The 24801-nt window shown below is 41.0% G+C and overlaps 1 protein-coding gene across 4 annotated transcripts in view; it reads left to right on the top strand.

Moving 5' to 3' along the window:
- LOC147160915 (RNA-binding protein Musashi homolog 2) overlaps positions 1 to 24801 on the top strand; it is a 257629-nt gene that overhangs the window by 124849 nt on the left and 107979 nt on the right. For all 4 annotated transcript variants that reach the window (XM_086097953.1, XM_086097955.1, XM_086097954.1 and 1 more), the window contains exon 7: positions 4649 to 4697. In XM_086097953.1, coding sequence (XP_085954079.1) covers positions 4649 to 4697 — 49 coding nt within the window. The remainder of the gene's footprint in view (positions 1 to 4648; positions 4698 to 24801) is intronic.

The raw sequence follows: 24801 nt of genomic DNA on the forward strand, positions 1-24801 counted from the left end.
TGAAATAGAATATGAGATGATCTACTCTGCAAAGGGAGTGTTGATGAAGGGACAGAGCCAGCTGAGCTTTCTCCTTGACCGTGACCCTTATTTGTCATAGTGGTAATGATCCTAATGATGTGATACTTCATTGAGCTCTATAGGGAGGTTTTTTTTTTTCAACACCCTTTTTACCCGGCTCCCTTTGAAAAGCTATGGTGCAGTTAAATCCCAAGAGAATTTGGGGAATCACTCTCCTGCTCAATCACTCCCAAGGAAGATGGATGCTTGACAACAAAGAGGCTTAAAAAAAAAAAACGGTTTCTTTCAATTCATTGGCGATTTCCTTACACCATGGAAGAGCGAGGAATGTTTTGAAATCAAATCAAAAAGACGAAATTAATAACACCGGGTATATGTAACTCCAACATCAGACGTGCAACACTCGTGACAGCTCAAAACAGCAACACAAAGAGTCCTAGGTGACCGTATGTGGTTTTGACCTGACTATATTTGGCATCAGCTATCATCCATATCAGTGTCACCCCAAATTGCAAAAAAAAAGAAAAAAAGAAGCTCCATTCGCTAGTTTTCCTGCCATGAGTTGAATGTAAATGTGCAGTTGACACCTATCTAAATCACTGTCATAATTCATTTCCAGAGCTCTTAAATCTCCCCGTCACCTGGCAGGTCTGCTGTTTTCCAATCCAAACATAGCACATTAGCCCTTATTGATGCCTTTGTCCTTTGATACATAATTCATCACTTGCAGAACTTTTCCTTTTTTTCTCCCAAATCATCATGTATTTGTCTTTTGAAGCACAAAGAAAATAGGCGGATTTCATATTATTCAGGTTTCAGCATGACATTATGTTTTAGGTTCCATCAGATTTAAAATCTTAATTTTAATCCTATTTTACATGCAGTTGCGCATGAGGTGGCCAACAGGTTTCTCTTAGCAACCATAGTGTTGATAGTTATCAGCCACAAATTATTAAACAAAACAAAAAAACTGTTAAACTAAAAATGTAGTTTTGGTACTTAAATGACATTTGTATACGTATAAGGTCAGCACAACCAAAGAAAATTAAAAAATATTTAAATTTGCGCTGAAATTTACATGAAGCCAAATCAGTCGTCTCATGTCTTTTCTTCACCTGTCGGCCTTGTTTGCTTGCTGCAGGTTTAGTTAAAGAGCTGCCTGGCCTCTTGCCCCCTCAACTGCCTCGCAGCACTCTCCAATTTTTAAGTGGTCATGGACGGTTCCAGTGCATATACCACCGCGAAATAGACTTCTGCTCTTTTCTTCATTGTCACAAAAGGCCAGCCACTTCGCTGGAGTTCCCTTTCCCCTTTTACATAGTGATAAGACAGCCATTATCCTTTGAACCTTTCTTTTCACCAAGCCAGGAGAAAAGGAAAGAGTGAAAGCGAAGGAGGAGGACGACAGAGAAAGATTTCTTCCCTGAGGTGAGCCTGGCCTCACCTCTGTGTGGCGGGCTTTTTTGTGCGCCGTGAAGAGGTCCTTAACCTTCTATCAGATGGAGGCACACAGTTGTGTTCTGCTTGAATAACTACATTGAAAAGCCCTGAAGCACAGGAGATGGTTCTATAGAGTCTGCTGGTGCCGGAGAGAGCGAACGGGAGGGCCCGACCGAGAGTGACACAGAGCGAGGCGACGTCGCTCGACCTGCGAGTGTGTGACCCCTCGCATGATGTGCACATTTGCTGTTAAAATGCCCATCAGTGCTTCACTATGAATCAGTGTTCCTTGTATGACAGGATGGTTCTCCTCTAATAATGTCATAGCATCATATATTTATGTAATACACTTCCTTTAACAGATCTCCCTTCAGCTTTCTGCCTTGGGCTGGCAATGCTTTCACTAGTACCCGTAGCAGCAGAAATAGTGGAATGCCGACTTCCAGCAAGGCCGCCTGCTTGTTGATAGTGTGAGGTTGTTACATAATTCAACCAGCCTGTCAAAATTCTGTAAAAATGTACACGAGATGAAGTCAAATGCTACTCTTTGCCAGCATTGACTTTTAAAAGACAAGTCAACCCCCAATTTTTGGGGGACAATATAGTCTATGCAGCAAAATCCAGCTGTTTTCATCCGTCTCAGGGGGCGGCCATTTTGCCACTTGCTGTCGACCGAAGATGACATCAATGTTGCTCAGGGCTCAGGCAACAACCAATCGCAGCTCACCTGTTTTCTGAAGTTGAGCTTTGATGGATAAAAGCGACTGGATTTTGCTTCATAGCTCTTATTCCACAAATGTAATATTAATCAGAATGTCATGTTTAGACTAGTGAGGTCACATATAGCATATTGTTGTCAAGAAATGTTTAAGGGTGACTTCCACTTAAGAATAACATACAAATGTTTAGCAGTGGATTAACAATCTCTTCCATCTGCCACTGTCACAAGTTATGATGTGTCAAATTTTAGTGTTAAGAAGTGAAAAATACACACCTCATATTTTCTCACATTTTATTTAATGACACCAGTTCAGAGTGTACCGCTTGGTACTTCTCAAAATGTTTTCCTTTTATAGCAAAAGTGTCTCTTTTTTCTTCATTGTCCTTTTAAACCAAGGCAATGAAGTCACAATCCCCCAACTACAAACTGCAGTTATCACGCTTTCTCTCACTGTAATGTGATTTTCTGTGAGATAACACGAGGACAGATGATATTATAAATGTCTCTTGATAAAGCTGATGCTGTTGGTGTTATTGCTTAGTACTAACATTTTATGTTGTCCCATCATATAATAATTAGGTAGCATATTTCTCACAGCTGGCAAAACTCAAAAAGTTTGCTCTAGCTTTTGAACTTATCTGTCTGTAGAGTTAACCTTGTTTATTCTGGGCAAGTTGTGAACTGGTGAACATATTCTTACCGCTGACATGTATTTTATTTGATCGTAGAATATACACACATATGTGTTGGCTGCGTTTTTCCCTGTTAACTAGGGTTTGTTAAAATGACAACACCAAATGCAGTGCTTTGCATTCATAAAAAGAACCCCTGTAAACTCTTAAACTAAAATATAGATTACTGTAAAATAAAACAAAACATAAAAAGAAGTGTTGCAAATTGTGGCTATGGAAACAGGTTTTGTGAATAAACGCTGACAAGACCGGATACACGTCACACGATAAAGTAAGTTATGTTTGGGGGATGACAAAACAGAAATTATTTTTTAATTAATTAAAGAAGTGAATATTCATGCAATTTTAGATGGAAAACAGCAAAGAAATGCTACGGTTTATAAAGAATAACAAAAGCAAACTCATACGACATCATCGCATGGCTCAGTCGCTTCCTGTTCTTCTTATTTTAAATTATTGGTGGATCACATCTCTATGGTGTATACCGCCACCTACAGCGACGGAGTCCCCTCTCAATATTCGCAAAAGAAGAACAAACGGAAACGGGCATACGTCGCATGTCCGTTTTGCGCATTTTCACAAAATTCGCTTAAAAACCTGACTATAAACACCATGCAGACAATCCTGGTGAGATATTACTGTAAGCCCCGCCTCTTCCCCACTTTTGGCCTATCAGTGCTTTTCTATACGTCTTTTGTGCTCAAATACAAGATGGATTGCAGCAGTGATGTGATTGCAGATGTTTCTTCAGCTATAATTTGTTAGCCACCTTATCCAAATGAGAGTTACCTTCGCACGCAAAACTAAAAAATTCCAAAGAGCTGCATGTGGTTGGTGAGCTGTGCAGAAAATCAGCAGGTTCCGCACGCCATGCCAACATCTTGCCTGGCAACGTCAACATCTGTGCCAAATGTGTAGCGAGAGTGTGGCAAGAGCAGTGTGCCAGTGCGAGTCTGCCTGGCTGCCAGGGACTACTTTTTATCCAATCAGACAGTTCTGCTTGACTGAGACCCCTATTCTTGTCTCGTCCCATCTTCTCCCAAAGCTTTTCCACCCTCCCATGAAAAACACAGACACAGGCCTGTGCGCACGCATTTCCCCCGCACGGCATAAAGCCTTGGAGGTACGTCGTTACACTTACCTAGAAACCATAACCAGGAAGCGAGCGGTGCAGCGTCCTCGCTCCCCAACCCCCCCTCCCCCCCTCCCCCGTCTGCCGCTGTTCCCCGGCTCTCTGTCCTTTTTATATTCCCCCCGAAGACAAAATTACGGAGTGAATGAGCATGCCTCACTCTGTTTTTAAAGCAGTTCTTCAAAGATATAAAAATCACAGGTTGTCTGTGGATAGGAGATGCGTGAAGGAAAAATGCAGCCTGACTTTCTGTGTGTGGCTTTATTGGACATGATGAGGGATGATATTATGGTGGATGCTCCTGCTGCCGCGCCTGTGAGATGAGGACGGATGGCCATTTGTCTCACTTTCGCTTAGCGTAATGCATTTATCCGTCTCCTTCCCCAAGAATGGACATCGGTGTTCATCAAACAAATTGTCCAAACAGTTCTCCATTTTCCTCAGTGCTTGTCATTATTGTCATTTTCTGCCACTTTTCACTCGCATATCTTTGCCAGAGAATCAGAAAAGGAAACGGTGTCTGGATGACAATGCTGCAGTGGTTATTTTTCAGATGATCTGCCATTAATTAAATGGAATGAGTTTGTCAGAAGATGACACAAAATATTTACTAACAAGGGCTTATTCTTTCCTCTTTTTCAGGTTGACGATGCCATGCTTATGTTTGATAAGACTACGAACAGACATAGAGGTGAGTACCCAGTAAACTGAAAAAGCAGTCATTTAATGTCCTTTCCTTTGTGCGATAACACAGAACAGTTCCATTTCACCATGATATTAGGTGTCTCATCTGTTGAACAATGAGAGCGTGTCACACTGATCAATACGATGGTACGGTGTTTAGAATGCTTCAGCATTAGCTTGTGTGTGTGCCTGCGCAGGTCATGGTGTTTGCGCGTTTCAGAGATGTGCTTAAAGGGTGTAAGATTGTGAGATGCTGGGTGCTGTGCAGTCAGATAACAGTGTCAGATAACGGCCAGGAGAAGCACTGACTTTATCGCGCGCTCATCGGCGTCTTATCTTTAGATGAGGGAACGTTTCTCTCTCAAGCAGAGGACTTTCCAAAGACAGGTTTCCTCCTTGCGCCATAAAGCCAGCACTGTGTTTAAGCCAAACAGCACACTCAAAGGCTGGATTTAACCACTGGTTACCACACATAGGGCTGCCGATTATCTGGGCCGTTTCTATTGGCTGTTAAAGGAACTTGAAAGCAACAGCGGGCCTCGCTCTGTTGCTGTGTGTGTCTCTTTCTGTCCTTCTCTCTCTGTCTCGATCATTGTGTCTGTGAGTAGTCAACGGGCACTGACAGGTATTTCCGCAAGAGAAGGATGCAGGCTTTTCCTGTCACATCATTCAGTTTTCTTGTTAGTTCGTCACTCCTTCACACTGAACTGGGCCATATTGAGGAAAATATTAGTCTACAGAGACTCATCCTCCGCAACTTTAAAAGCACTAAATTTTTTCATTAAATACTTGCTCAGTTGATCGACTGGGTCAGCAGTAGTTGCTTCAGAACTGGAGAGTTGATGGTACAAAATTTGCCATGCACTCCGCAAGATTGTGATTGTAACATCATAGCAGCATCCTGACTTCTCAATTCAACTCAACTGTATTTATAATGCACTTTAAAACAACCATTGCTGCTTACAAAGTGTTGTACATAGAGTAAAAATCAGCAACAAAGACAGTGAAAAACAAATTTAAAATGTGTTTTGGGACGAGTTTTAAAAATGGCCAGAGAGGGGGCTTGCCTGTCATTCCAAAGAGAGGAGCCAGCAATGGCAAAAGCTTGATCCCCTCTGAGCTTCGTCGTCCGTACCTCCTGGAGCATCTGGTCCGCTGACCTGAGGCTCCGGGCAAGTGCGTAAGTGGGACGAGACCATTTAAAGATTTAAAAACAAATAAAACAATCTTAAAATAAACTCGAAATTGTACAGGCAGCCAGAAATTGAGTTACGTCCCTCCTACGAGCACCAGTTAGGAGGCAAGCTTCAGCATTTTGGACAAACTGGAAATGCTTGAGGGGGGACTGGTGACTCCAAAATAAAGTGAGTTACAGTAATCCAGCTGAGATGTAACCAAGGCATGGGTTACTGTTCACTCCTTAATCATTGCCCTCACTGATCTGTATATATTACTGGATAGCTGATAGGCCAAGACTTTTGAAGTCGCAAGGCCGCCATATTACTCCTCCCAAGAAAGGTTTCTTGGCATACAATCCTATACATTTACAGTATCGAAATTGGAGAACATTTGAGACAGTACTTAGTAGAAACATGATTTATGATGTTTTAAATTTGGTAAACATAAACAAGAGGACTTCAGACATTTTATAACTTGTATATACATATATATATAAATTAAATGCTTAATCTGTACATATACGTGCAGTTTATACAGTAGTCTGCTCGCGAGATGGGAGGAGTAAGATGGCCGCCTTGTGGCTTCGACGACGTGTATGGGCTATCAGCTATCCAGTAATATATACAGATCGGTGATTGCAATGCAGTGTTGCTTACTGAGAGTCATATCACTGCAGTTTCCCTGTTGTTGGCTGGCACCAGCCCACCTCTCGTCCATAGTCGGCTTGTATCGACTCCAGCTCACCTTGGGACCATTGGCATCCTGCACCTTGCGGGTCAAAATGGAAATCTGGCCCCTGTTTACCAATCTGTACCGAAATGAAATTAGTGATTGAAACGTGGCTTTTGACAGCTGAACATTACCCAGCAATAATCCTTGCTCTCTTGAAGCAGGGCTATAGTGTGCATTACAGTCTCTCCCACTCCTTTCTCCTCTGTATGTGTGTGAGTAGGCTGTGCAGACAAACTCTCTGAGCCTGGTAAACAGTTTTCAAGTGTGGAACATGTGAACTATAGTGGAAGTGATCTATGGCTTTGAGGGGATTTTGATCTGTCATGACAGGACCCAGTGTGAGGTCTTTGAGACGAAGGCGTTTCCTCACTCTCTTTCTTTCCTGTCTGCTGCATAGGCAGCCTTTACTGAGAGAGGATAGACACTTCGCTCCGGGACTTTGTTAGATGTTTGCCTATGGGCAGCAAAATGCCCTTCAAATGAACACAATGACAGAGAAAAACCCTCTGTGGTGTTTTTTTTTTTTTTTTTTTTATGACGACAACAGCCGTATTTATATTGAGTCTGACAATGAGGCAGGAGGCAGGTGCAGTTAGTTTCTACACTCAGTGGTTCTCTTAATAGCATTTTGATATTTTCTTCCAGTGGGAATTTGAAACAGTAGACATTTAGCGCTTTAATCTTGCGACAACAGGTCTCCAAGATGAAACACTTTGAATATTACAGACCCATAAGAAAATGTTAATAATTCATCAGTGCCACTGGTGTGGTTGTGTAATATTAATGACTCCACTGCTTCATGACCACAAAGGAAAGGGCATTAAATATATTATAAGTGAAACCAGTGCCTTGGTCCACTGGCTATACAGCTAGCTGCCTTCAGTCCAAATCAATTTTCCCACCTGTGTAGATTTTTATCGTACAGATTGAGCCATGAAAAAATAATTCCAGCTTTTGCTGTCATATGTAAAAAGAAAAAAAGAAAGAAAGATCAGCAATAGCTCATTTCTATCTATCTAAATCAATTCTGCCAATATACAACTTCCTGCAGTTTATTATCATAACTTTTAAAGTGGTAATAGTAACATATTATTGTCTAAAACTGTCAGAGCAAACAAACCCCTGCAGATGTTATGAAAAAAAATTAGTAATTGCTTATTACTGTCTGTCTAGGTGCGCAGAGGATGCATGATTGACACCTGATTATAAGTGTGATATCTGTGGAGCCGCACTGAATTAGATAGAGGACAAACGTCACACTCCAATAGTAGCAGCATTGTCCTTCAGACGGTCCCTGTGAGGCCGAACGAACGAATGCCACAGACATTCTCTACATTTCCCATTTTCTTTCTTTTTTTCCCCTCTCTTTCACTCTATCTCCTGCAGTCTTTTTTCGTCTCTCTTGCCCCGCACCCTGCCCGACTTCACCACCTCTCGTCTTTCTCCCGTCGTGTCTCCTGCTTAGAGGACAATCGCCATAAGCAAAGCCCCCAACAAAGGCGCGTGTAGAGCACCATCTCCTTGGCATTTAAAGGACTAGAATACTGCCGATTGTGTTGGAAATTGAACTCTCCAAAGCCGCTCTTGCCTCAGCAGCCGTTCATTGTGGACGACTTCAATACCTTCGGTGAGCTGCTTGGACCGTCCAGGGGTTGATGCCAGAGGGCACCTATTGTTCCATGTTTTACCGCAGTACCCTCGTTGCTCCGCCTCCATTCCACCTTCTCTTTTCTCCTGAAGCTCATTTTGTAGCAAGACATAAAGTAGGGATGTGTACATTCATACATTCTTTGCAGGGTATTTTAGCTCATATTTCTATATTTTATTAGGACAGGAAGGAAGTGCATAAGCTGTAGATTGAAGAAAATGAAGTGTGCTAGTCGTTGGCCTCTTATACATACAAGTACATGAGGTTAAAAAGCGTTGATGTTGGACCTGAGACCACTACTCTTTGTTTTCTAGTTCATTTCAAAGGTGGTTTATGGGACAGGGATCTGTGCACATTTTTTCCCACAACAAACTTATCTCAGCATGGACCTTAATTCTTGCCCTGAGACACTAATACAGAAACACAAAAGTGCCTTCCCCAAACTGTTCTTACAAAGTTTGAATTCACAATAGTCTAAAACACAAATGTATCTTCGTTCAATTGGCAATGTTGACATTCCAGATACAACATATGAGCTCACAGTGGTATTAAACATTTTAATTATTATATTATTATTTTAAGGAAGTAAAAAACAAAACAAAAACATAAGCCTATGTGACTACCTTTTCTGGTGACGTCATCTGACCAAAGTGAGCAAAACTCTCACCACTAAGCAAAACAGACCATAGAATAAGAAACACAGCTAGTATGCTACCAACCCTGGAATCATGGAACCTCCAAACTCATTTATGTCAGCAGCATGGAAGCATTACATAAATGAGCAATACATTAATAAATAATATTAATAAATGATAGCTCGATACGGTAAGATCAGATAAAGAGAGATAGATACAGTAGGTAGGTAGCTAAAACTGCTAGTCTTGCCACATATAGGGACAGGGTTGGGCGGGTGAGGGGGTGGTCCTCCTGCAGCATGTTGATGCCTCTCTGCATCCTCCTCTCTGTGGACTACTCCTGAAGGTGAGTAATTCCCTAGTGGCAGGTTGAACTCCTGTGTGGCGATCAGCTTCCTGAGATTTGAGTGCTGTAGGAGTGATGTCGCACTGCTTCAGGAGGGGCTTGAAGTGATCCTTGTAGTGCTTTTTTTGACTCCTAAGATATATGTGGCTGTTAAAAAGCTGCCCTTGGAGCATTTGCCTGGGGAGACAGTGGGCAGGCCTTTGGATCACTTGACCAACATAGCGCAAGTTTCAACATAGTTTCTAAGCAAGGAGCGAGGTGATGCTGGGTGTGTGGGTCTGGTAAAAGTTCTCGACATAGCACCTTGTCTTCTTGGCATCCTTCCAATCTTTGTGTGATGACTTCAGATGCTAGTTATCAGTTGTTGGAATGTGCGGGCAAGGAGGTATCTGCCATGCTTCAGACATTCTGTCGGGATTCCATAAAATTCTGGGCTCCATATCCAGATCGGCGATGGGTGGTCTGCATGGACGGTCCACAAATGGGTCTTGGCTGGCTATGAAAGGTGTTCAGCAGGTTGTTGAAGTGCTACGCCCTTCTGTCCAGGATCTGTAGTTTGTCCAAGTAGATGGTAGCGCCATCTACTGATGAGCAAGTTTGTTTTTCCTTTTTCATGTTCACCTGACGCTGTATCTCACTGTCGTTGTTTGTCCAGTCATTTCCATGACTTTGAGGGTACACTGGATTTCAGCCCAGAAGTTGCTAAAGCAGACATCTCAACCCTGTCAGTTTGACAGACAATGATTTAAGCAAGAAGGGGACGGTTTTTAGAGCAGAGGTGTGGCCAGGAGGTCTTGACTTTGTTCTTTAGTTGAAACAAGGTCTTGGTAATGACCAGCCATTGCCCAGAGCAAAGAGTGTGGTGAGGTGTTTTGGGGTAAGCTTACACAAAGATTTAAAGTATTTGTATATATGTAAACAGGTATTTGTTCATAGTATTTGTTCTTGTATGGGTTTCCTTCCATGGCACTGATCACCACCGTCTACCCCCTTCTATTTGCCCATGGGCTGAGGCGGGGATTGAGAAGAGCCTGGGCATGTCTACACACCTGTGGGCCTGCACCCTCCAACCATCCCATGCTGTTTAGCATGAACTGGAAGATATCACATTGTTGTCTGTGGAAGAATTGTTGGAGTCTTTGCGGTAGAGAGGCTATGTATTAGCAGCAGGAGACCAACATGCTTTACACCTCCTTTCAACCTGGTTAAGGGCTAGCTGGTACCGTAGCTGAGAGCAGAGGCATTATGCAGCATGCTCCAACTATGAGCACCAATAAATCTGAGTAAATGTAAAAGTAGAATTAAAAAGATTGAATCCTAATCGGTTATCTTTTCTTTCTTTTCTCCAAACTTGTCGATCGGTGATCGGCTGAAATAACAAAATCCTGATTGTGTGAAGACGAGTCTAGAATAAAAAAAAATAAAAAGTTTATGAAACCTTTTAAAAATGATCTGAAATCTAAATCTTCTTTATTCTAACACTGGTTTGGAAATTGTTAGTAGCAGTTGTCATTAGTACATTTAACTTATAAGATAATGACATACAATATATATATATATATATATATATATATATATATATATATATATATATATATATATATATATATATATATATATATATATATATATATATATATATATATATATATATATATATATATATATATATATATATATATAGGCAATTAATTGGTTTCAACTTCTTCAGCAAGATAATCCAATAAAAGCTTCATAAATCATGACCTTTTCCTTAAGACTTTGACTTAATTTACTTGCTTCAAAGGTGTAAGCGAAAATATTAAAGGTGGCACCTCTGTTTATTTCCACACTCTCCCCCTTCTCCTTTTTTAATTACACCGTTAACATGAATGATGAAATACATATGTAAGTTTCTTAAATATTGCTCAGTATAAGTTAGCACGCAGGCAGCACCCATTAGCGTAGCTTTAATTGTGTGACTGATTGTAAGCCAAATTCCTTCTTTGCTGTGAATGATGCAAGTGCCAGTAATGTGCAACAGATATGGGGACCAGGATAAATATTTGTATCATTGTTGCGCATAATAGAAAAAAATTCCTGGAGAAGAAAAGGATTCATGGCATTGTGTGAGGACAACATTAATTTGTGTATCGCCATTTTTTCCCCCACCGGTCGTAAGGGCTGTTTTTCCACCTGGCAGAGGAACAGAAGACCGCATGGTGTGTGTCTGTAATCTCTTTACCTGAATTGGCAGAAAAGCTTGCAAGTGCAGCTCCCAGTGTGAAGTTGGCAGGGAAAAGTCAATGTCACACTGAGCGAGCTGCCTTCCAAACAATCCAAAACCGTTTGATGGTGTGTATTTTATAGGAGAGCGGCACTGCTCCTGCAAGAGCATGAAACAGTTTATGGTTTACTGATAAAAATTTCAGACGGTTAGTTTAATTTTGTAATTGTCATTCCTCCCTTATTTAAGCATGTTTGAGAGTGGTAGCTTCTCCAATCTGGTGTGCACTGGAACAGCAAACAAACGTGAAGAGCATGCAAACTGTAGGAAATGAACACGATGAAGAAGAAACGGAAACGACTCAGGGAGCAAAAGGCAGCCTAGATGATGGTGATGTCTTTTGAATCATCTGTGATCACCGCCGATAATTGTCATCAAGACCGGTGCTTTGAGTTGAATGATTCACTGTCATAAGCAGAGTTAGCAAGATCCGTCAGTACGTCACTGAAGAACGCCCGTTTTGCTGATGATAAGAAACTTGCACTGACGGAAGTTAATTGTCATCCGTCACTAACCGTGTCAAGTGCCACTGACGGATGCTCGTTTCGTTGACAACTGATGAAAAGACGTGACTTTGTCTCGCGTTTGCTTGTGGAGGTGGCTTAGAGCGGACTGTATTGACTATATATGTGTGAGAGGGTGCTCCTGTTTTTAATAGGATCTTTGCAGAGACTGATAGCCCGGCTCTGATTGGCTAAGGAGGCAGAACCAGCTGAATTGAATACAAATGACGTCACTTCACTTTGCCACGACAACACAAATCTACAACTTTCATATACCTTTATGGTTGTGGTTTTCTGTTAAAAGTGGATGAAATTATTTATTTTTAAAATATTTTGTAAACGGGTGTTTCCGGATTGGGTCACACAATTACTTCCTGTTTAGACACGTATGCTGGATGAGAAATTCAGAGATAAAACTGCAGCGTTATGTTGTGTGATGGACTTTTATTATCTTGGATTTATCTACTACCGGGTTACAAGGTGCACATGTTATGTTATATTTTTTGGATTTACTGAATGTTTGACTCAAAGGGATGATTGTTAATAATTGCTTGTAAATACTATGGAATATCTTTATTTTTATTTTCATGGGATATAGTGTGGATCTTTTCCGCAGTAGATACGATGCTTGACATACTAAGTAGTCATAAAAGAAGGAGAAGAAGACTATCTGTTGGTGCTAAAATAGTGTTGACTAACTGTAATTTAGTGATCACGGAAGCACGGTTATAAATAATGGTGACAATTGTAGTTTGGTTCGGCTATAAATAATGACAGACTGACCATGACGGACGGGTGGCCTGGCCGATGATGAATGACGGACTGGCCCACCTCTGGTCATGAAAGCATAAAAGTAATTTGAAGTCAATTTTGGCGCATGGAAATATAATAGACATCGATATTATCATCTATATTCCAAAGTAATCAACACCTCAGTTATGTCCAAACCAGTGAATATCTCACAATATGAAATTCATATTTACTCTTTGTTGCCCTATGTGTCATTATATAATGACTATTTGACATCGATTTTTGTTTCTTGCCCCAGTGGGTGAGAAGAAAAATATAATTGGCTTCATTATCTTTTATCTCTTTGGCATCTCCCATTCATTATACAAAGGCTGCCACTGTATGAGTCCTGCAACCCAGGAAGCTTAGCTGTGCCTCCACAGGTTAACTGTTGTTCCCAGAAAAACCTCCGTGTTTGACGTCACCACAATGCCTCATCAGCCACCGGTGTTAGGGCTTGAACATGGCCGACTGAGCAGAGGATGTCTGGCTGCAAAGTGATTGCTGGCTCATTGACTGTGTAGGAGCGGAGGGGAACAGGCAGAGTGGAGACAGGGAACACGTGCTGTTCGGAAAGAAACGGGAAGTCGAAAGAAGAAAATGGAAAGGAGGGAGAGTGAGAACAAGGAGAAGAATAATGATGTCATGGTGAGGAGAAGAGGAGCAAGATATAAAGAAAAAGGCAAGTGCCTCAACGGGGAGCCTCCCCCTGCTAACTCCTCTGGCTGCAAACTGCTGCCGATGGCTTCAAAAGAGCGCCAGGCGACCTAGGCCTCCGCTTCAAGCAATTAGAGATCACTCCAGCGGATGCCTCCTGGCCAGCCTGCAAATCCCTCAAAAAATGCCCCCTGATTACTGCTGCAGGACACAGGCTGTTTACCAAATGGATCTCACAATGGTGAGCGAGTGGTTTGATAATGTCTTCCTTTTGTTCAGGCAAGAAACGGCGACGGCTCATTTGAGTTTTAAAGATGGCACAACTTAAGAGTTGAATTTCCTCCAAGAGAGAAAGACAAGTTTTACCAATTCTGACCCAAGTAGCCGTGCCAGCAAATGGCCAGCGCTGTTATCATTACAAGAGCACAAAACCTATTTGGAAGGAGCTCAAACGCGGTATCTTTTCACAAGCACGTCCACAAGGTCCACTTTGATTGTGAATATCCTCCACTGGCAATCCCTTTTTAAACAAACTCAATCCCTGTTGGTTCCACTGGACTTGTAGTGTTGGCAGATCGGCACTGCTCTTTGCTCTTGAGTACTGTATGGCTTCACTGATTCAGAGTAAATAATCAACCGGGGGGGGTCTCTCTTAAAGCCTGGCGCATGCCGAAGGACGCCACCAAAAGCGACTGGACTGTCGCACGGTGTGCGGAGTTTGGTAATTGGTTGCCGTGAGTTGCCAACCACTGATTGTACTGTGATTCTATTTTTGAATCACCAAGGAACAGCAAGAAAATTATATACAATAGTACAGTATATACATTATATATAGGATTTTATATATTAGGTCTGCACGATATTGGAAAAACATGCGGTATGGGTGTTGAATATTGAAATTGTGTTTTTATTATTTAATGAAGGAAATCCATTTTTTTTTAATTAATTTGCTCCCAAAAACGTATAAAAACCTTCTATTTTAAATAGTGCCATTATCCCAAAATTGTACTCAAAGAAACGTCAGCCACCGAAGTTCCTCTAGTCTAGTCACATTACATAAACGATACTTACATGTTGTGCTACACTAATACCTAGCTCAACTAGTAGGTGAAAAAGCTCAAACGAAGCATAATATGACTCATATTATGTCATTCACTGTAAAAATAATTATTTGTTACCACCAGTGCCGCCCCCCGCCGCTGTCATTGGCACCAGCACATGCGCGTGCGTGTGCTACAAAGGGATTGCGTGAGGGACCCATGAGAAACAAAAATAAATAAATAAATGTAAAATAACGATATTAGCGCTCTGGTATTGGTCCGATACCGATACTCACGTTAGTATCGATTTTATCGATGATTGGACGTCATAAAGCACTCGCTGAAAAAGATGGGTACTGTACGTGGGTACGTGTGTTTTTTTTCCAGCTCACCCACATCACTCGATACGCGGTCGGCCGTAACTCATTGACGTGGCGTTCATATCAAGGAGATGCCGCGATCTCGCCGCCTTCTCTTGTCAGCTCACTTGGTCCGTGTTGAAATGACTCACCTTCACGCACTCAATATTAGCATCGAATGTGAATGTCATTTAAATGGCAGAGCTAATCGTTCGCTATAGATCTACCTCCACCTGGGGGGGCTCCCGCCATAGCATAATCACAGTGACACAGGAAATGATGTGTTGCGACAGTCTTAATAAATGCTCCAGCTCATCAACTTGTTTCATGTCCACACTCACAACCAGTAAACTCGGGATGCTTTCACAGTATTGGTCATTTTCTCTGGTCTGAATGACTTGATGGCTTTGCAAACTCCACGGTCCATTTCTCTCTTGTCACACACTAAAACCTCCGCAAAGAAGGTTTGATAGACGAACTAGTGAGGAAAAACAGCACTATTAAACGTGACATAGAGCAAAAAATGGTTTTGTTAAAAAAATCTCTATATCCGCCAATAACAGCCTCATTTTCCCTTCACTTAATTTCCAGGTGTGCTCCTGCTACTTTACAGAAAACAACCCATCGTCCTAAATGCGTGCCTCCTTATTCCCCTTGGAAATAAATGGATGGTAATTGTAATCACCTCAGTTTGAAGACACCCTTATTACCAAACGGACCTAAAAAAATTAACTGCTGAGGCCATTTGAATTACGTTGCTAATCAAAACAGGAGCACCCGCTGAGACGCTTAACAAATTCCTCGATCGAGTGAATGAGGCTACTACTTGGATTTTCTAAACAAGTTGACTGAGTAGTACTAAAGATGCTTCACATTTTTATGCCCACACATTCACATTAGTTATGCCTAAGACTACTTATAGGCAGTATATACTTATATTAGAATGCCCTATGTCTAATAGACACCTGGGCCACCCTGCAGTTGAATGAAGTGGGTACTGAATGAGAAAATACTTAAATGAACAATATCACAGGCTACAGTATACGAGCAAACATTTTCATCACAAGGTGAAGACGTTTTGCAATCAGAATTTTTAGCAAAACATGACATCCAAACTGCACACATGGGCTTCAGTAGTCAACAGGTCTCATGATGTCACCGTTAAAATCTGTGAATTACCTGATACGTTCCAAAGCGGTTGTTGATTTGGTCCACTCAAGAGCTTAGGCACTTGACCAAACAAAACAACGAGGAAAAAAACGAAATCGATTTTCAACTAAACTATGCTAATGTGAGCCTTAAAGGTGTAGATTCCTACTTACTACGTTGTGTATTTTAAGAATCTACCAGTGACTACGTTAACATGCAGTCAATATTTGGGTTATGGTCAGAATTCCGGTTTGTGAAACAATCGAGTTAACACTTTTGCCTGCATGTAAATGTAGTCAATGTATCTCACCTACTAGTTGGTGCATGTATATATGCTGCGCCTCATAGTCCGAGTGCGTCCGGCTTTGAATGAGATTTAGCTATGACCACTGCGCGGGGAAGGAGGATGGAGGCAGGAGATTGTGGAAGAAAGCCTGGGGTTTTAATCTCTTCCCCATGTTTATCTCACCACCAGGAGACAAACCATGTGCCATTTAAAAACATCAGCTGCTCCCACTGCTTCGCCCCAGAAGACATTTGAAGGACAAAATGAAAAGGGACCACACAAAAAAAAAAGCCCAGAAAAGCGCATTTGTATATTGAATGAGTGGTCTAATTGTATGCTTGTGTAGGTGTTAGAAATCACTATTGATTAGAATGTACTTTGAATGGGCGGAATTCATGGAACATATTTGCGGTATGCATTCTCAAGCGAAGGCAAAATAAGCAAAAGTAAACATTTTCAGCCTCAGCTGCCAAGAGGAATCGGTCTCTTCAGGAAATGAAAATGCCATCTTGAAATTGTCATCTTATTGAGAGTTAGCCAGCCTTTGACCTTGTAATACCCCCATAGCTTCTCTATTTGTGACCTGCCGGATGCTCTTAGAAAGCGAAACCATTGGGGAGGATCTACTGCTCACATCATCATTCTCAGAACACCTAATAGTGGATTTACCAAGGTTAAACCTCCTGTGAGATTGACCTGGAATACACAAGTTTACTACTACTGCCCGGCAAATATGCACATACACACTCAAACATAAGATAGACTAGTCACACTGGCTTAGTTTAAATTACATTTTGTATTGAAAATGGCTTCTAAATCTGGCTAATAATGTATCTCTTAGATGATGTCAAAGTCAAGACATGTATGTCATTATTTAGGGAACATTCATGTGGCTGAAGTGCTAGCTTCTCCTGGCGGCGTACCCTGTATTTACAGCCTGATTGGTGCTTAGCCAGGCGTCTTACAGCTGAGTGCAGCACATGAGGGAATTGGCTAAATGTCTGCCACGCCGCGTCCGTGAAATATGTTGCCTTTGTAACATTTTTGAAAACATGCTGATCACACCAACAAAGGCACTCCATTAATACACAGTACTCTCCGCAGAGTCCTCCTTGGAGAGGTCCTTCTCTCAGAATGATTAATAATTTACAACTTTACATCTGACATTGTTAATAGGAACGTGATTTCCTCTGCTTCCATTTGAGATTGTGTTCAAAAGAACGACACGCAGATAGCTGATTTGTCATGCAGGTGGAATACAAAAAATGGGTCGTTTTCTTTTAGGCAGTTTAGCAATCATGTCAAAATTCCGCGCGCTCCGCTGAAATAACATATTTTCTTAGCGGATGGGCAACGCCCTTCACGATCAGTCACAAAATAAATTGCACGTACACGATCTAATAATCAAAAATGGGAATCAAACAACTGTCCTGTACAGATATATATATATATATATATATATATATATATATATATATATATATATATATATATATATATATATATATATATATATATATATATATATATATATATATCCTAAAGAAGAAAAAAAATGACATACAAGTCGGGGATTTTTTAAATAATTTTTTTTAACGAAATGTATTTTATAGACAAGAACAAGAACATTAGCACTCATCATATCCAATATACCCGTCTTCATCGTAGATGCTTTATATCAGTGTGCACACTGCTTAACTTTGACCGTTTGTCATTTCAGAGCATTGTTTAAATGTGCCATTTGGTTATTCAGTGTGCCCCACAAAAAAAACGGAAACCGGCGCGTGAGGCAGTACTAGAAAAGGAAACAGTCCAAGCACGAACTGCTGACTGCTTTTTAACATTCTGAAAATAACGGGAAGGGAGCGCGCTCTACCTCTCCGTGAATTTCATAAACGTACCCCGTGTTTACGGCAGCAAATGAGGTGGAAAACCTTCCACTTCTATTTACGTTGAAGTTTTCCTTTTTTTGTGTTTAAAATGGTAGAATCCTGGTCGGTTATTGATTCATTTTTTGCTTCTTTAAATAGTAAATAAACCCTTTTGTTGTAGCCTCATACTCACGCCGTTAGCAAGCTACGTCACTAATAATTATGGACTTTTGATGTTGAACAAATTTTGAAGTATGCCAAAGAATCTATATGCAGTCATGTTTATCTGATTTGAGCCACAGTGCAGGCAAAGACAATGATCAACAATAAAATAGTAAAAGATATTCTTAGCTATGCCAGTTTTGGAATATTTTGACTCATGTGAGTAAATAAATGCAATAAAAAATTGAAATAAAAACAATGACAGTATTTACAATGTGCAGCTGACCCTAATGCCGCAATTGATCGTTATCAAAATACAACATCATGTCCACTTGAACGAGCCGTGAATTTGTGTGTGTTCCAACACGGCGCTTCAAATGTAACAGTGGTCAGAACCCGCACGGCTAAAATTCACAATCAGCAGCTGAGCCACAGCAATCACCTCTCAAAGAGAGATTACATCACCACTAGTCCAAGCATCTAATCTTAGATTAAAGGGATGAGGGACAGCAATTTCTGCTTTCTTACATCTTTTTTTTTTTTTCTTTTCTGCATTGAGCTTCAAACTGGGTGCTGGAACGGCATGCCATGCAATTTAATCAAGCGTCCTCCGCGTTCAAAAGCGGCTTCCATTCTCACCTGCACACTGTCATGTCGTTGGGCGTTATTGGGCCAACTCTGCTTTTGTTGCTCCAACTTGCAGCTGATTGGCATCCCACAGCCATGCTGGTTTACCACTTAAGCACTTGGAGGAAGGTTTTTTTTTTTTTTCAAGTATTTTTTTAAGACCAAACAATCATCACGCTGCAGGATGCATCCTGGCATGTTGCTACAAAAGCTACACTTGATTTTGTGCTTTTACAGGAGGAGGGGGGGGGGACTCGCAATGCTAGGGGGGTGAAAGACGCAAAAAAGCATATTTGAGCAAGTCTGGAACAATAAAAAAATTATCATAACCAACTACTCAGGAGGGACATGCGGTGTCTGTCACCATGTTCACAGGGGGTCTTTGAGCGGGCTCATGCATTTGTGCGGGAGCTTGATATTTTTGTGACTGACACACAAACATGACAATTGCGAAGTAACGACAAAGAAGAAGCAGCAGCATTTTGATTTGGTGATCACGAGCAGCAAGAGATGTTTCGCGCACCCCATGAAACAGATTATGTGATGGCCTGCGTGTGTGTGTGCGTGCGTGCGCGCCCGCCGCCACTCTGTAATAAGGGTTGCCTAGCCAAGCGTAAGTGTCAGGGTGGAGACGCCTGGTTCATTAGGTACCATGGCAGGATAATGTATGAACAGAATTCTCAAATGCGCACACAGGTAAGAGGAAGAGACGGAGTGAGCAGGAAATAGGCAAGCAGCCATTGTTCTTTCGCTTCTCGTATTTCTGTCGTTATCCTCCGCCGCCTTTGCCTCAGCGTCCCCGCTGCCGGTTGGTTCTGGTGTGCGTGTTCGCGCTCGCGGGGGGGGTGGGGGGGGGGGGGGGAGTTGAGGCTCCCAGGTCACATTATGCCCTGTTTTGTGATGCAGAGCTCATTGGGTTTATGCCATTAATTCGTAAATTAATTTATTTATCGGTTTATTAGATTTCATTTATTGCATCTCGCGTGCCGCTTGTTTTGCGGCTCTGTTGCCGGATTGACAGGTTGCTAGTCATGGTAAGATTCCATATCCCATCAGCGTCACGCAGCAGCACGTTGCTAATTGAGTTGAATGCGTCGCTCGTCTCTCCTCAGTGACTCCATCTGTCGGCGTCTTGTCATCAGTTTGTTTGCACTTGACAGCTTCCAAGTCAGCCTTTGTGTGTTTGAACGCGCGCCTCTGTGGAGGTGTGCTGGGGGTTTTTCTTGGTTATTTTTTTTTTTTAAATGGAAGTACGTGTCTTTTCTTCTAAAACAGTACCTCCACCAAGGCTTAAACATTGGTTGAATTTGATAGAGGACCTTATAAATTTACTATAATAGTAAATAGGGCCAGACTAATATGGGTAAAATTTTCAATAACAAATTAATCGACTAATTAATTTAAAAAATATTTGATGAATAAAATAATATTTTGGGTTACGTATCGCAATAACAAATATATGAATTTAACATACTAACTTTACAGTAATTTTTAAATACTACCATGCAAAAAAACAACAAGTGTGTAGCAAAATATCATTTACATCATAAACATTTATTTATTTATTTATTATAACATTCATTTACTATACTCATAACACAATGTCATTTGGACTGGCTGTGTTAACCAGAACAACAAACAATTGATCAGAATGAGCCAACTTTGTTGTTTACATTCGCCTTGAACGCTTTGAAGTCAGAACTGTGACAATCCTTGTAAAGCCAATTTTTTTTTTAAATATAATGTTCAGGAACGTAACCCATTAATTTGCCATTAAATGGCCGTGTTCATGCATGGCCATAATAATTGGGACAGTATGTCGCTGTCTTCCTTAATGTTTATTGGATTGAAAGGAGCAAGAGATCCATGTAGTGGAAAAATGGCACAAGGGCATTTATTCTGAATGACTCCAACACTGAACAGCATTTACTGTTTCGTGAGATAGTATGGATCTTTAGGCGTTCAATCTCGCCAATGATGATTATTTTGAAAAGGGCTAATATTGGCCGATAAAATCAGATGACCAATTAATTGGTCAGGCCCTAGTAATTATTATAAACTGGCTTTGAATTTAAATGCTAATCCATATAAAATTTTGTTTGGCATTAAAGTTTCTGACCCAACATACACATGATTAATTATTTTCAACCGTTTATAATCAAAATAATAATATTAATAATAATACACATTATTTATAAAGCACTTTTCAAAATAAGTTTATGAAGAGGTATCAGTATAAATTCAAAATGGAACAGAAAAAAATATACATGGGTTGGTAAGTCTTTAGCAAAAGTGGGAAAAAAAATGTCTTGAGGCCCTGTGCTCAATCCATTATGCCCTGGCCCAAACATCCCGCAATTGCGTGTACACATGGGTGCATTTCATAACAACCTGCAATAAATCTGAATTTGCAAAATGATCGAGGTCAGGGGTGGCGTCTGTCACTATCACACTCCGTTTTTTGGCGGGTGCAAACACCTCCCAGCTATAAGGGACCTTGATATGGCAGCTCATCAATAGTTCATGAGGTTATTTCAGGGGTGATTAAGGGTGATTAATAAGCCTTGTGTGCGGTGGCCTTTATTTGGCTTTGGTCTGCATGGAATTGGCAAGTGGAAAGAGATGCAGTGGAAGGTGTGCGTTTATCCAAACGATAGTGGAAATATGTGCGACTGTGATCTTGACTGGCTCGTGTTGAAAGAAGCCGAACTTAAAAGACAACGTGTGATGCGTTTGTAGATAGAATGACATCAACTTTGGAGACCGTACCTTTATCGCCCCTGCCAGCTTCTCTTTTTCTCCCTTCTCTGTTCCCTGTTTACTCTACACTGTTTTTAACTGGAGACATTTTGCAACTGACGTTTTGGCCAATAATAAGCATTTAGAATTAGAAGTGGAAGTTTTGAAAAACCATGCAACTTGTCCATGCAAACACTGAAAGAATGTGCGAAGGAGTGAGGCTAAATCCATACGTCGTACATACATACAATTTCTTATATGCAGTGCCTTCTTCCGGGGTGTACACAAAAAGGTTTGAAAGCTCTCAAAGTCTCATACATCAGCTCTCAAGCACTTTTTGACCAGTCATTTTAGAAAGAGCACCTCTTGAGTGCCAGCCAATTGTATAGCATTTTGAATGATATTTCAAGGCTTACAGAATATTGTTTTATGACTAAACACAGAAAGATTAGATTCTCTTAATTCATCACAAAAAAAATGTTGCTTCTACCTTATTCTTTTTTTATTATTATTATTATTTTTTTTAATTATTATTATTTTTTTAGCATTCAGGGGAACATGGGTTAGTTTCACCCAACTCACCTATTTTGGGCCAAAAATTAAGAAAAAATGCAATGCTTCCATCTGCTGGCCATAGTTATTATTATTTTTAATTTACCAGCTTTACTCATTCACTCCCAGCCATTTTCACTGTAGCAACCCCCTTTGCCGCCGGCTGTTTTACTGGAATTTGACTGATTTTGCAAGGCCACCGGAATATTCAGTTCTATTGCTATGAAAACATGGAACCTTCCAAAAGAAAGAATAGAACCTCTTCTTTCATCAGGAAACAAATAGATATTTGTATCTGTTTCCGTTTTGCAGCAATTAGCATTAGAATATATAGCTGTTTTATCATTATTCACAAATCTGTTTAAAACTGTTGGCGAAACAGCTTGGTGCAACATGGCCCTGGTTGATCTCTTATGCTCTGCTGCCACCTGCTGGCCGTTTTTGTAATAACTACCATTCTTCAGGTGTCCCTCTGCATCAAAGCCTTCTGTATGCTCTAGCATATAAAAACATAAACGTATAAATATGGTAATATTTAAAATGGAACGTATTTAAGTTTTTGGGGAGAAAATAAGTTATCAAACCTGACCTGCCCAATACTTTTCTGTCCATTCCCCATACAAAAAAAAACAAACACGTAATTGACGGCAATTGCCGTCGCTGGCATTCCATGTTTGGATTCACGTCACGTACTGTAAATGTACTCTTAAAGTGTTGTGTTCGGAAATCAGAAGATAACACATGAGTAAGCAGGTGAGTTGTAACAGGTGTACAAGGTATACATCGCCGATACTTTGCACAGCAGCAAGTGTGCCGTGACTTTGATACCGCCTGCTGTAAAACACGGCAAATCAAGACGGCGTTGACTTTGAAAGGTTCACTGTACTCGCCTGTCGAGCAAACTTCGGTCGTCAAGTCAGTTCGCTATCTTTGTGGAAGCCTCCAGTGGCAAGCATGCGCTTTCCAACTGCGCTACAAATGAGCAGTTGCCTTATCAGTGCTGTCTTTTCATGCTTGTGTGAACTTCATCATAACCAGTTGCGTTAGCTCAAGCGCTCGCTCAAATGCACGCATGCGCTTATGAATACATGCACAGAAGCACGCACGTGCACGAGGCTGCTTCCAAACCGCCACAGGTGAAGAGCGGCGGCATCAAAGGCACTTGTCGCTCTTCTGGCTTTATCGCCATCTCTCATCTTTTCCTCGCTTACTCTTTCTCGCCTCTGTCACTTCACACATTTTCTTCTTCACATTTTCCCATTCCCTTGTGCGTCTTGCTATTCAGTTTTTTTTTTTTTTTTTGCCAACCCAATCTCTTCCTCACCTTTGTCTTTCTCTGCTCCAGTTACCTGCCAGGAAAATCGCCTTCAAAAAGAAGAGTTTATTTTTTTTTTTTTATGGCTTGATATTCATCTCCCATTTCTAGAGAGAGCACCTTTTTTGAAAAAAAGAAAAAGAAAACTCAAAGGATCCATATCACATGCCCTTCTCTGTCCACTAACTTCCCCAAAAAATCCCACCCCAGCCCCGAATCGGTGGAGTGCGGCCGGGAGCCTCGCCAGCTCCCGTCATTTCTCATGAATTAGTCTTACCTGTCACACACTTTCTTCTTTTGTTTCGTGCTCTTACTCATTCCATTCTCCCCATGCCCTCTCCTGCCTTTCCATCTCTCTCTGGTCCTCACATTTCATTTTTCTTCCTACACATGCCACACAGCAGTCCCTTAAGAAATGTCATTTCTGTCTTCTCTTTTTGTTCTGTAATTTCTCCGTGTCCCTCCTTTTCGCTTGGGAATTCGTTTAGCGTCCGCTGTTCTTCTGTCCCCGGCCCCCTGATCTCTCTCTCTCTCTCTCTCTGGTTCTCCCTCGCTCCGTCTTTGTCCGCGACACTCCTCCGCTCCATTCCTCTTTTCTATTTTCTCACACTTTCACATCTGTTCTTCTCAGCCTCCTTTCTCGCCTGTCAATTTGAGGCCTTTTCCGAAATGCCACGATAGCATGAATATTAGATCATGTGCTATGGCCACATTATAATAATTTCACAAAAGAAGTATTGAAAGTGTTGGCATGATTATGTGAAAATCTTTGTTTCTCTTTCTATTTTTACCTTTTTGTGTGATTGTGTAAATCTCGGTTGACTTGAAGCCATTATTGGGAAGTGTGAAATTATTCCTTTCGAGCACTCAACATTGTTATTCCTCAGATAATTTTAAAGTAAGACAGATATTTTTGAATTATTTATTTTTTTATTATTGTGTCATGTACACAATAGCACGCCCAGCCCACGTGGGCTTATAAGACACCAAGCAAGATGATACGACACGAGGACCAAAACAACTACAGAAGCAACAAAACTTATTTCAAGAAGAGTCTATCTTGTCGAGATTTTTTAGTTCCTAACCATAAAACGGCCACAAGAGGGCAACCGATACAGTTATCGGCCGCTGATAACTTGAAATATCAATACCAATACCTGGTATGGGTACTTGTCCATCCCTAGTTATTACATTTGATATTTTTTAATTATTCCAAAACTAGCAGCAAAAATTGACTGGCATCACACAAGTATTAT

Source organism: Leptonotus elevatus, chromosome 16, assembly GCF_054856555.1.
Source record: "Leptonotus elevatus isolate MCC_2025b chromosome 16, RoL_Lele_1.0, whole genome shotgun sequence".
Classification (NCBI taxonomy): Eukaryota; Metazoa; Chordata; class Actinopteri; order Syngnathiformes; family Syngnathidae; genus Leptonotus; species Leptonotus elevatus.